The sequence below is a fragment of the Aulonocara sp. 'chitande type north' Nkhata Bay genome, linkage group LG18 (assembly GCF_057382095.1).
Source record: "Aulonocara sp. 'chitande type north' Nkhata Bay isolate Kocher_YH1m ecotype deep benthic linkage group LG18, A_spYH_male_GT1.1, whole genome shotgun sequence".
Lineage (NCBI taxonomy): Eukaryota > Metazoa > Chordata > Actinopteri > Cichliformes > Cichlidae > Aulonocara > Aulonocara sp. 'chitande type north' Nkhata Bay.
In genome coordinates, this window is record NC_141361.1 from 9048881 (window position 1) to 9061809 (window position 12929).

The 12929-nt window shown below is 40.2% G+C and overlaps 1 protein-coding gene across 1 annotated transcript in view; it reads left to right on the forward strand.

Annotated features, from left to right (window-relative positions):
- The window catches only part of LOC147307950 (contactin-associated protein-like 4), a 123252-nt gene that overhangs the window by 77848 nt on the left and 32475 nt on the right, over positions 1-12929 (forward strand). The window contains exons 11-15 of the mRNA XM_086270954.1: positions 3384-3490; positions 5752-5871; positions 9450-9650; positions 10997-11159; positions 12574-12701. Coding sequence (XP_086127080.1) covers positions 3384-3490; positions 5752-5871; positions 9450-9650; positions 10997-11159; positions 12574-12701 — 719 coding nt within the window. The remainder of the gene's footprint in view (positions 1-3383; positions 3491-5751; positions 5872-9449; positions 9651-10996; positions 11160-12573; positions 12702-12929) is intronic.

The window sequence follows — 12929 nt, forward strand, 5'->3', positions numbered from 1 at the left end:
AGCGAATAAATATGTTTTAAGAAGAGTTTTAAACTCAGAAAGAGAAGAGGCCTGTCTAACGTGCAAGCGCAGATCTTTCCACAACTTTGGAGCAGCCACAGCAAAAGCACGATAAAGCAAAACATTAAAGACCTGACCAGGCTTGGTTATTTATCTTTCTTTTAAAGGCTGAACACTTTTTTTCTTTTTCATTTTGTTGTTTTTATGCTTAAATTTTTTTTAAACAAAATTTGTTAGCATTTCTCACACCCACCTCACACAGGTATGCTTGCTTGCTCTGCTCTGTAGATCTGCTGCAACCTGGAGGGCCCCTCCAACCAGAAGCTGCCTCAGATGGTGCTGAGCTCACATATGCACATTAACAGCTGCAGTTCAAGATGGTGGAGTTGAATCCCTTGGGACAATTGAGATTTTATGTAGTTACAATATTTATTTTGGGGTTTCTTTTATTATTTGTGTAAAAAAAAAAAATAGCAAGTGTATGCATGTATGTATGCACACACTTGTACAATCACCCTCTGTCCAAAGTCATTTCTGTGGGCAGCACTCACCTCTCTCCAGCTACCACCTACATTTCCTCCAGAAGAACACTAAGGTGTTTCTCAAGCCAGCTGTGAAACTCTTCAGCAAAGATGCATCCAAAAGGGATCCTAGTTAAATGCTCAAACCACCTCATTTGGCTCCATTTAATGTAATGCAGCATGTATTCGGATCCTAAGGATCAGACTACATGAACCCCTGACACTGTGAGCTTATTTGTTCCACCCAAAGTTGTGGCCATACTGTAGGTAAGGGAAGGAATGTGTATGGGCCAGCTATGCCTTAATGATTACCTCTTTACCACAGTATAGCAGTATAGTGTCTGCATCGCTGGACTTACTATAGTCTTGTCAACACATGTTTAGTAACCAAATCACAAAAATCTGTCTGAAAGAAAAGTATCTGCTTTTTGACTTTTTGGGAGGAAATGTTTTCCCAGCCTTGACTTATTTTTGCAAAATTAAGGATGCAGATTGAATTAAAGGATTTTTGGCAGTTATGGCTCAAGAGATAGAGCTTGTTTTCTTCTAATTGGAAGGTCAGAGAGAGAGTTGACTCCTGGCTCATCCATCCTGCATGCATACTATCCTCAGTCAAAACACTGCACCCCAAATTGCACTGATGCATACAAGGGTGTGTTAATTGGTGAATATAGCTTGAAGGGTAAAGTGCTTTGATTGTTATATGTTACTAGAAAAGGTCTATATAACTGTCAGTTCCTATAAAACCAGTTGTAACCTATGGAAAGAAATATTAAACTCAGTTGCGCATGCTTTCTCTCAGAAGGAAAGTATGTGAAAAGCAAAGAAATTATATTTTGTCTTTTACTAAATGAGCTTTCAGCTGAATTGTTTCGCAATGTTACAAAAGATGTTGTACACCGGATTATTTTTCCCCCACTTCATCAGCCTCCCACAATAAGTTACCCAAATTGAAAATAGAACCTCCTGCAAATATTCGAAGTGAAATATTTTCTGCATTTTTTTCCTGACCCTCCTACACACATTTGACCATGAAGTGAGTGACATGTATGAGTAAACATTTGAAATGCTTTCTGTCCATTTAACAAAAGAGCTTTATATAACAGAGTCATTGTGAAAATAATTTCAAGTGCTTTGAGAGTACACTGAGTATACTGAGAGTTTGATAAGATAAGATAAGATAAGATAGAACTTTATTAATCCCTCGGGTGGGTTCCTCTGGGAAATTCGACTTCCAAAAAGCACAGCAACGACCGAAGTTACAGTTACAGAATTGTTATATATATATATATATATATACACACACACACACACATATATAAATACAGAGACAAATATAAATAAAATATACAAAGGGGATAAATAGAATAAATAGGAATAAAAAATAAAAATACAAGTGAATTGCACATTTCAAGTATTGAGTCTATTGCACTGTTGACTATTTACAAAAAGTATTGCACAAGGTATTGTACAGTGAAGTGAAGAGGCACTACAGCTTAGTTGTTCCCCCCTCCTTTGTCCTCCTGTTTCCCCTCCCTCTCCCCTCCAGAGAGGAGTTAAACAGTTTGATGGCGTGTGGGACAAAGGAGTTTTTAAGTCTGTTAGTTCTTGTCTTGGGGAGAAGCAACCTGTCACTGAAAAGACTCTTCTGATTGTTTATGGCCGTGTGCAGAGGATGCCCAGCATTGTTCATAATGTCCATCAGTTTCTTTAATGTCCTTTTCTCTGCCACTGTCACCAGAGTGTCCAGCTTCATGCCGACCACAGAGCTAGCCCTCCTGATCAGTTTCTCCAGCCTGGATGAGTCCTTCTTTGCTGTGCTGCTCCCCCAGCACACCACAGCATAGAAAAGTACTCCAGCAACCACCGACTGGTAAAACATCCTCAGGAGCTTCCTGCAGATGTTAAAAGACCTCAGCCTCCTGAGGAAGTACAGTCGGCTTTGGGCTTTTTTATACAGGTGCTCTGTGTTGCATGACCAGTCCAGTTTGTTGTCCACCCACAGCCCGAGGTACTTGTACTTGTTGACCACCTCCACCTCCTCCCCCTCTATCTGAACCGGCAGTGGACCTTCTCTGGACCTCCCGAAGTTCACAACCAGTTCCTTAGTCTTTGAGGTGTTGAGTTGCAGGTGGTTTGTGTGACTCCATGCGACAAAGTTCCTCACCAGACTTCTGTACTCCTCTTCCTGATCATCCCAGATACACCCCATGATGGCCGTGTCATCTGCAAACTTCTGAATATGGCATAATTCAGAGTTGTAGCAGAAGTCAGAGGTGTACAGGGTGAAGAGAAGAGGGGACAGCACAGTTCCCTGTGGTGCTCCTGTGCTGCTGACCACAGTGTCAGACGTGATGCATGAAAGCATTTGAAAGCATTTTGGCCAATCATAATTATCTAGTATCATCTGCACCATTAAGTAATTCCAAAAGGTCAAAGAGTTGATCCTGGCAGTCGGTTTTCCCGTCAAAGTGTTCATAAATAGCTCGAGTCTGCTCGCTCATTGTACGATAAGTGACTCGGCTAAAACATAAAAGATGCTTCAGCAGCTGTTTCAAACAAAACAAAGTTGGATACGCTTGACAATAACAGATGAAAGGTATGTTTTGGCATCAACTGCTTTTGTCCCATTTGAAAGGTTTTTAGCAGTTAAAATTGGTTCCTAGTGTTCAAGCTGCCAAAAAACAAATGGATGTTTTCAAATCTGCTGTCACAGTATGTATGTATATATAACAATGTATACATTTTTTTTTTTTTTTTTGCTTTGTGACCTTAGAGACGTTCAACTGTCTCCCACACAAACATCCAGCAGGGTGCCATTTCATAATCTTCTCGACTTTTCTCTCCCTCGGTGTGTTTCAGGTGTTCTCCCAGTCCTTGTGAACACGGCGGTCCCTGCAGTCAGTCCTGGACTGTCTTTCACTGCAACTGCTCTGACAGTGGCTACAGTGGAGCGACCTGCCACAGCTGTGAGTCACCTTTCAAGCAGATTTAAGTCATAACAGCCACAAATAGAATTTGTAAAATTTAAAAGAATAGCTGTATAAATCTTTATTTTACAGCATTCATTTTTGATTCAAAACTGTATCTCGGGTAAATCTATGTATGAGACAAAGGTCTCACTTATAGCTTGTCCTGAAAACCATACTCCAGTATGCCATCCATGTATAGATGGATAGGGAAAACCTATCCAGGATCCTGTCCCAGCAACAGGCTGCTAGTCTGTTGCATGAATAAAATACATAAAAATGCATACATTCATGCCTGCAGTCAACTTAGAATCACCAGTTAACCTAATGAGCATGTTTTGTATGCTGTGGAAGGAATACAATCAGAGAACTCACAGGCACAAGGAGAACATGGACACACAAGAAAAAGGACACGTGGGACCTTTGGCAATAGTAACCACTCTACCCGGTGCCATCCAGTACTCCCCTGCTGAGGAATTTAACTAGCTTCCCTGCTTTCTTTGTGTTTAATTCACCTCAACAGATAATAACCATAAGAAACCAATAAACCTATTAAAAGTAAACATGGCTTCAGGATTTAGTCATCATATTTATGCTTCGCTACTGTACATATCCTTTTAGTTTTTAATCGCACTGTGAACTTCTGACTTGATGCATAGTTTTCACCTTCTAAAATGAGTCTTTTGCTTTTCTAAATAAAGTTATTCAAAAATACATGTTACTCATCAGAAGACGTGAGTGTGTGCATCCTTGAGACTGAACAAATGTGATTAATGCTTTTATCCATCATAACCACTTTTTTTTTTTACCTGTTCCTAATCCGACACTGTTTTAGTTTCCTTTCATCTTGTTGCATTACCTATACCTTATCATGTAATACAATTTGTGGGAGTCTTGGCCAAAGGTGAAAAACAAGGTCCAAACTTTCAGTCTGAGACGTGACGCACATCCTTTTAGGCTAGTGTTAAACTAGTTATTAAGCAAAATGTCCTAATGTTTTGGACTCTTTGATTGTGTAAAATATGGAAGGTGATTTATTATTATATATTTACATGTTTGAAATAAAACAAAAAAACAACAAACAGAAGACAAAGTAAAAAAAATCAAGTTGTCACAAATCACAAATGTGACAACCCCGTTAACGCCGCCTTGACGTGGCATAATTAAACTCCCATTTCGTCAAAACCAAAAGCATTTTTCATATTAATGAAAAGACAGTGCGATAGTTTTGACAGATGAAACTTTGCTTTAATTAAATTAAGCTGGAAGAAAAATTGTAAGAGAAAAAGAACTTTAATTCCGATAATTAATTACCTTGTACATAATGTAACGGGATGACTTACAGTATAATAACTGAAAACTTGCAGGCAGTTCATTTGTCTTCCCTTTTTATTGTTTTATGACAGTATTATTTATTGAAAGACAGATCACCCTTAATAGTGTGTTGTGCTGCTTTCATCTACATAATAGTCTCATCTTGCTCCCCATCGTTCACGTGAGGGGTTTTAAAGCAGCATCGAATGACCTGTCGAGCTGGTAGCTCCAGCTCCAGTGTTTACAAAACTCGTGATTCTGAGGGTGCTACAATTACAGTGACATGGATTTTTCCCTTTGTTGGTGGTGGTGATGCAAATTGGTACTTGTGACAGAACAAAGAGTTTTTCTTTGGACAACTAAGCGGCATTTTAGATTTAAGAGCTTCCTGGGATGCCTGTCCAGGAAACTTCTCACTTTTTCATGGTGCATGATTAAAAGGAAAGAGGGCGGTGATGCTACACTGCCAAATACTGAATCAATACATACATTTATGTACATAAGGTGGTCCCTGCTTCTAGTTCTGTGTCAGTTATCTCAAGTTAGAGCCTCAAGACTTGTAAAGAGATTTTTGTGAAAGCCTTTTTTAATCCTGATAAATAAAAGTATTTTCTTTGAGTTGAGGAAAAGAGATAAACAGGTGAAGTGTTTAGATATGGGTGTTGCTTTATGGGCTCAAGCATAAAAAGAAGGAGACGGAGCAGAAGTTTATTTATACACTGTGTATTCCCACTAGTCATTACCATCGTCTCCGGCTGGATATAACTTTAGTTCATGAGAACCTCTGATTATTTTCTTCACTCTGATCATATGACATTGATTCAGTGGCAATACGTACGTATGAAGCAGAACCCCAGAACAAATCCTCCATAGTTTTGATCTCCATCCCCTGGCAGCTCCCATGGGCCAGCATGTTGACGTTGTTGATCTCATTATTTTCCTTCCAGCTGTGTATGAACAGTCCTGTGAGGCATACAAACACAATGGCAACACATCGGGACATTTTTATATCGACGTGGACGGCAGCGGACCAATCAAACCGCAGCTGGTCTACTGCAACATGACAGGTGACACAACCACACTTACTACCATCATCAGTCAACATTTGCTTGTATTAACATTTACATAATTGCACATAAATAATGACACTCAACTGTTTTTAATGCACCTTATGCACCCCCTTGCCTTTTTTCTGATGTTTGTATTATTTCTGTTATGATACTACAGAACTTTTTCTTGTTCATTATTATATAGATATTCCAGTCAGTCTCTATCAGCACTTTTTCTGTCTAGACTCCTAGACTCTTCTCTATCCATCTATTGATATGGTTTAAATAACTTTAATTTAATTCCATGCTTTTTATTTTACAGAAAAACTTATTTAGTGATTTTTAGTGTAGAAGAAGGTGGAAACTGAACATTACAAACATATACGGCAAACAGCCAAGCTAGAATAGATGTTCACATTCATCTATATTAGCATTTGAGAAGTCAGACTCAAGTGCCGTGAGTGGGGTTTTGGCTTTCAGTGGGGCTGGGATTCCTCGTAACAGACACTGACTGCAGTTCCTAGTGTGAGATGTATACAGGGAGTGCAGAATTATTAGGCAAGTTGTATTTTTGAGGAATAATTTTATTATTGAACAACAACCATGTTCTCAATGAACCCAAAAAACGCATTAATATCAAAGCTGAATGTGTTTGGAAGTAGTTTTTAGTTTGTTTTTAGTTTTAGCTATTTTAGGGGGATATCTGTGTGTGCAGGTGACTATTACTGTGCATAATTATTAGGCAACTTAACCTCTGGGTGGTCTTGGGTCGATTTGTGCCATTTTTCATTGTTTGTATACACGCCATTTGCACTGTGTTGAACGGAATATAGCCAACTTTTCCAAAAAAAAGTCTGGTTACATATATTTCAAAATTCCAGTCTGACTCCCTTAAATTAGCTTCAGTGGCTGAGCTACAGATAAACTTACACTATTGGTCCTAGTGGTCGATTTGTGCCCCATTGAAACCCATTATAAACGCTATTTCCCATTCCACGGTCATTACAACCAAATAATGGGCCATCTTCCGAATGTTGGTGGTACTCGGGAGTCCGGGCCTTGGAATTGTATCTTTTGGGAAATATTTGATTTCTTTGTTTTTTGGGGCTAAAAAAACAGTGCGGCCATGTGACGAAACCGGGATATAAAGGGTTAAAATCCGCGAAATGTAATTAAAACTTGATATGAATATTTCAAGGAGAAGTAGGTCTAAAAGATTGGCTAATTTAAAGTGGAAAAAAATATTAATATATAGATATTTTATGGCACTTTTCATGGCGTGGTCGATTTGTGGCTCTAAGCCCAATAGTGTATGCATTTTTCTAGGACCCCCCAGAGGTTAACAAAAAACAAATATATACCCATTTCAATTATTTATTTTTACCAGTGAAACCAATATAACATCTCCACATTCACAAATACACATCTCTGACATTCAAAAACAAAACAAAAACAAATCAGCGACCAATATAGCCACCTTTCTTTGCAAGGACACTCAAAAGCCTGCCATCCATGGATTCTGTCAGTGTTTTGATCTGTTCACCATCAACATTGCGTGCAGCAGCAACCACAGCCTCCCAGACACTGTTCAGAGAGGTGTACTGTTTTCCCTCCTTGTAAATCTCACATTTGATGATGGACCACAGGTTCTCAATGGGGTTCAGATCAGGTGAACAAGGTGGCCATGTCATTAGTTTTTCTTCTTTTATACCCTTTCCTGCCAGCCACGCTGTGGACGCGTGTGATGGAGCATTGTCCTGCATGAAAATCATGTTTTTCTTGAAGGATGCAGACTTCTTCCTGTACCACTGCTTGAAGAAGGTGTCTTCCAGAAACTGGCAGTAGGACTGGGAGTTGAGCTTGACTCCATCCTCAACCCGAAAAGGCCCCACAAGCTCATCTTTGATGATACCAGCCCAAACCAGTACTCCACCTCCACCTTGCTGGCGTCTGAGTCGGACTGGAGCTCTCTGCCCTTGACCAATCCAGCCACGGGCCCATCCATCTGGCCCATCAAGACTCCCTCTCATTTCATCAGTCCATAAAACCTTAGAAAAATCAGTCTTGAGATATTTCTTGGCCCAGTCTTGACGTTTCAGCTTGTGTGTCTTGTTCAGTGGTGGTCTTCTTTCAGCCTTTCTTACCTTGGCCATGTCTCTGAGTATTGCACACCTTGTGCTTTTGGGCACTCCAGTGATGTTGCAGCTCTGAAATATGGCCAAACTGGTGGCAAGTGGCATCTTGGCAGCTGCACGCTTGACTTTTCTCAGTTCATGGGCAGTTATTTTGCGCCTTGGTTTTTCCACACGCTTCTTGCGACCCTGTTGACTATTTTGAATGAAACGCTTGATTGTTCGATGATCACGCTTCAGAAGCTTTGCAATTTTGAGACTGCTGCATCCCTCTGCAAGATATCTCACTATTTTTGACTTTTCTGAGCCTGTCAAGTCCTTCTTTTGACCCATTTTGCCAAAGGAAAGGACGTTGCCTAATAATTATGCACACCTGATATAGGGTGTTGATGTCATTAGACCACAGCCCTTCTCATTACAGAGATGCACATCACCTAATATGCTTAATTGGTAGTAAGCTTTCGAGCCTATACAGCTTGGAGTAAGACAACATGCATGAAGAGGATGATGTGGACAAAATACTCATTTGCCTAATAATTCTGCACTCCCTGTAGATATATGGTGAAGAGGGAGCTGAGTGTAAAAGCAAAGCTCTTAATTTACCGGTCGATCTACGTCCCTACCCTCACCTATGGCCACGAGCTGTGGGTAGTGACTGAAAGAGCGAGATTGCGGATACAAGCGGCGGAAATGAGCTTCCTCCAAAGGGTGACTGGCCTCTCCCTTAGAGATAGGGTGAGAAGTTTAGCCATCCGGGAGGGGCTCAGAGTAGAGCCGCTGCTCCTCCACATCAGAAGGAGCCAGCTGAGGTGGTTCGGGCATCTGACAAGGATGCCTCCTGGGCACCTATTGGGTGAGGTGTTCCGGGCATGTCCCACTGGGAGGAGGCCCCGGGGCAGACCCAGGACACGCTGGAGAGATTATATCTCTCGGCTGGCCTGGGAACGCCTTGGTGTTCCCCCGGATAAGCTGGAGGAGGTGGCTGGGGAGAGGGAGGTCTGGGCTTCTCTGCTTAGGCTGCTGCCCCCGCGACCCGGCCCCGGACAAAGCGGATGAAGGATGGTTTTGGTTTTTGTACTGTTTCTAGACTTTTGTTACTTTCTTTGTGAGAAAGTTTATTTGTGCTTTAGTCTAGTGCCTTTTTTCATCTCGTCTCTGTGATTCTCCATTTAGTTACTTCCTTATTTTTTCTTATTTGTTATCAACTTAATTATTTTAAGCTACGCCTTGTTAACCTGGTGTTTCTACTGTGCCCGACCTCAGCTTGTTCTTTTTTGATTCATACTGTGTCCCTGTTGTTTATGTCTTTTGGATTACCTTGGTTAAATAAAGCTTGTTTTAAAAAAGCCACTCTTTGAACCTAAAAGAGGAGAAGAAATGGAGGAAAAAGTTTCCTTTATTTTAATTCTCTTTCACCTTGTGGTGTAATTGGCATCAATCATGCCTGCATATCTCTGTCTGCAGAGGAGAACACATGGATGGTGATCCAGCACAACAACACAGAACTGACCAGACTCCGACCATTTACAGGCGTAAACCAGTATTCAATCCACTTTGACTACTCGTCTGAGGAAGAGCAGCTGTTGGCCGTTATTAAGCAGTCGGAGCACTGTGAACAGGAACTGTCTTATCACTGCAAAATGTCCCGTCTCCTCAACACCCCAGGTGAGACCCCTGTTTAAAAGAAAACAAACCCAAAAGCAATGCAACTGCTCAGCTGATGAAACGAGAAGAAGTACAAAAATGTGAACGTGTGCTGACTTTGCCTTTTTAGATTTGTTTACCACCAAGAGCAAAAAATGATTTACTCACAGAAAATGACAGCAAAGTAAATAATCATCTTTAGGATAGTAAAATATTCAAGCAGTGACTCACTGAATCATTTTTTTTAAGTTATAAGAGGCATATATCATTTTGTACAAAAACAAAGCTCTCAAGAAAGCAATCAAACACCCCGCGGCTCCACACGTCTTCCCCGCTCCACTAGAGAAAACAAAATGATTGCTATGCTCATTGCTGCAAACTTAATCAGCATCAGGATTTTCTTCCTGTTTACCAGTGAGTCAGACTAATGGATTGTGTTTACATGTCTCCTTCTTTTAGATTCGAGAATTAAGCCCAATTATTTTGTCTGCGTTTTTCTTTTCGATGTTTTTTCACGGTCCTGCAACTCTTTAATTGACCCAAACACAGCCATTTAGACTGAGCTAAACTACAAAGAACACCCTTTATATCTAACTGGAAACCATTCATGTTTGTCAGCCAACATTTATCTTTAATCCTTTTGGTAACCAAGCAGCATACAGAGAAAAAGTGCAGTGGAGCACTGCGTGCTTAGTATTAGCTCCTTTGGTACTCATTATGCATTTATAATCCTCTGTCCATCGCCTGTCTGGGGGCAGGGAAGACATCTAGTTAGAAAACACTGTTCAGGGAAAACGGGGCATGAAATGAGGAAAGAGAACTGCAAGAATTAAGTGAGTGGTGGTGTTGTGTTATGTCCCTCTGGCATTTAGTTAAAAGTTTTGTTGTAAGTGACTTACAATAAAAAGGTCACTCTCTACATCAGCATCGCAAGATAAGAGCAGTACGTGATGTGAGAGCGACAGTGAGCAAGCTTATCTAGGTAGTATTTATGTACACGGTATAGTGGAGAGAAGTCTTAATAAGATGTATTTTTTTAAAAAGAAATGAATACAGTTTTTTTGTATTACACGCATATTAGACAAGTTTAATGACCTCAAGCACACAGAAAACACACAATTTAGATTAGGTGATTTCACTTTTGCTGTATTTTTTCTCATTTTAGACTTTACTTGGCAGGTTTCTACTACTAATGTATAGGTTACTGCATGTCTGACTGTAATTTAGGTTGCACACATTTAGGAAATTTAAATATTTGCAGCTTGAGCTTTTCATAGCACAATATCCCCTCAAGATAAAACTCGGATTTATGAAGATGACTTATCAGAAGTTGTTCACGTTGGTTTTGGTGTACATTTGTGTTTCAGATGGCTCTCCGCTCAGCTGGTGGTTCGGTGGACCGGGTGCAGGTCGAGTTCAGACTTATTGGGGTGGAGCTCAACCGGGCAGCCAGCAGTGTGCCTGCGGTCTGCAGGGCGACTGTGTCGATCTACAACACTACTGCAACTGTGATGCTGACCGCATGGAGTGGTACTGACCTTAATGAATACACACATTTTTCTCTACATATGCATCTACTATGAGCCGTCATTTTTAGCTAATGTGAAGTGAATATCATCAAAAAAAAAAAAAAAAAAAAAAAGAAGTGAATATCAGTGATGCCAGGCCTTATTCCACGGTCCAGTAAGCACTGTGTAATAATTACACAGGAAAAATGAAAAACACAAATAAATCCAAGAGAATAACAAAAGACCATGATACTGTATATGCATTTGTTTACAAAAAATACAGAGGCCACCCTCTTCTCTTAGAGTGCCCTTCTATGTCAGACAATAGCTCATATCAGTCTACTTCCTTTTTAATGGGCAAAGCAGTTGAGTGTGCTTAGATCTGTCAAATGCAACAAAAATTGTTCATTTATTTTAAATGACAGTAAAAATTTTACAGAAATTATTTTATTAGAAAATAGAAAACTGATTTAAAAAAGTAACAACTCTTTATTCGCCAAAAAGAAACATCTGTTTCTGCTCCTGGTGAATATATGTGGTTAAAAATTAGTGGAGGAAAAAAAGGTCCATTGACAACTGAAAAGCAGCCATAAAGCATTCTGTCTGCAACAAGATGAGTGGTGAAAATGAAAAAAGTCAAAGACAGCTTGGCTGAAGTAAGTAATTACAGGAAATACACACACAGTGCATGTCTCCAACTTTAACCTCTTATTTAGGATATGAAACATGATTGACTTGCCCCGCCTGACTTGTAACTTTGGTGGTTTAGCAAACACTAAATCAGCTGGGATAAATGGAGCAGAGGAAGAAACAAAAACGGCTCTAACCTTTCCTCCTGTTGTAACCAATCCTGCCATGCTTCACTTCCTTCCATCATTTCCCAGTCCAAGCTGTTTGTGCAAATCTAACTCTATTTTTACCGACCGGAGCTGTTACTTCTGCCCCTCAATATTTCATCAGATTCCCAAAGTGCTGTCTTTGCTTTTCCACTCTGAGTCCCAGATGTATTTCTTTACTCAAATTTCTAGAGGAAGCAGGATAACCAGCAGATTATCCAAAGTGCAGGAAGCAAGATGTGAGCATAAATGGACAGGGGATTTCTTCATTTGGGGCTAGCTGTTAGGATAACTGCCAAGGATAAAGTTTTGACTGGCAGGAGGGCTATAAATTGGTTTTGAAATAAATAGGTCCCCAAGAGACTGCACCTACACTCTGCAATGTTTGCGTCAGACCGTCACATCATGTAATCTTATTGCAAGAGAGATGTAACATTAAAACACACAAACCAATAAATCTATAAATAAATACTAAGTGAATGTAGATTACGGTTTGTCATCCTGTATTTGTTTATTGTCTTCACACCTTTTCTATTACATTAATCCTGATTTTTCTACTTTGCCCCTCATGTTTTGTTCATATGCATTTTTTTTCTCCAGGACTGAAGACTCAGGCCTGCTCACCCATAAGGAGAGCCTACCTGTCAGGTCTCTGGTGTTGGGTGACATACAGAGGCCAGGATCAGAGGCTGTGTACAGGGTGGGACCACTGCAGTGTCACGGCGATCGTAAGACCCCCTATGGGTTTTGGTTACCCATTTACCTACATTTAATTTATGAAAACTCATATTACTTTGTCTTTATTCTCTCATTTTATCATCAATCATTTCGATTGAAGAGATTGTTTAATTTAGGGCAGCTGTGCCATAAACCTTATCAGGTGATCTGATAAATTTGTTAAGCACCGCTTACTTGGCGGATACTAAAATTAAACATGGCCAACATTTCAAAAGATA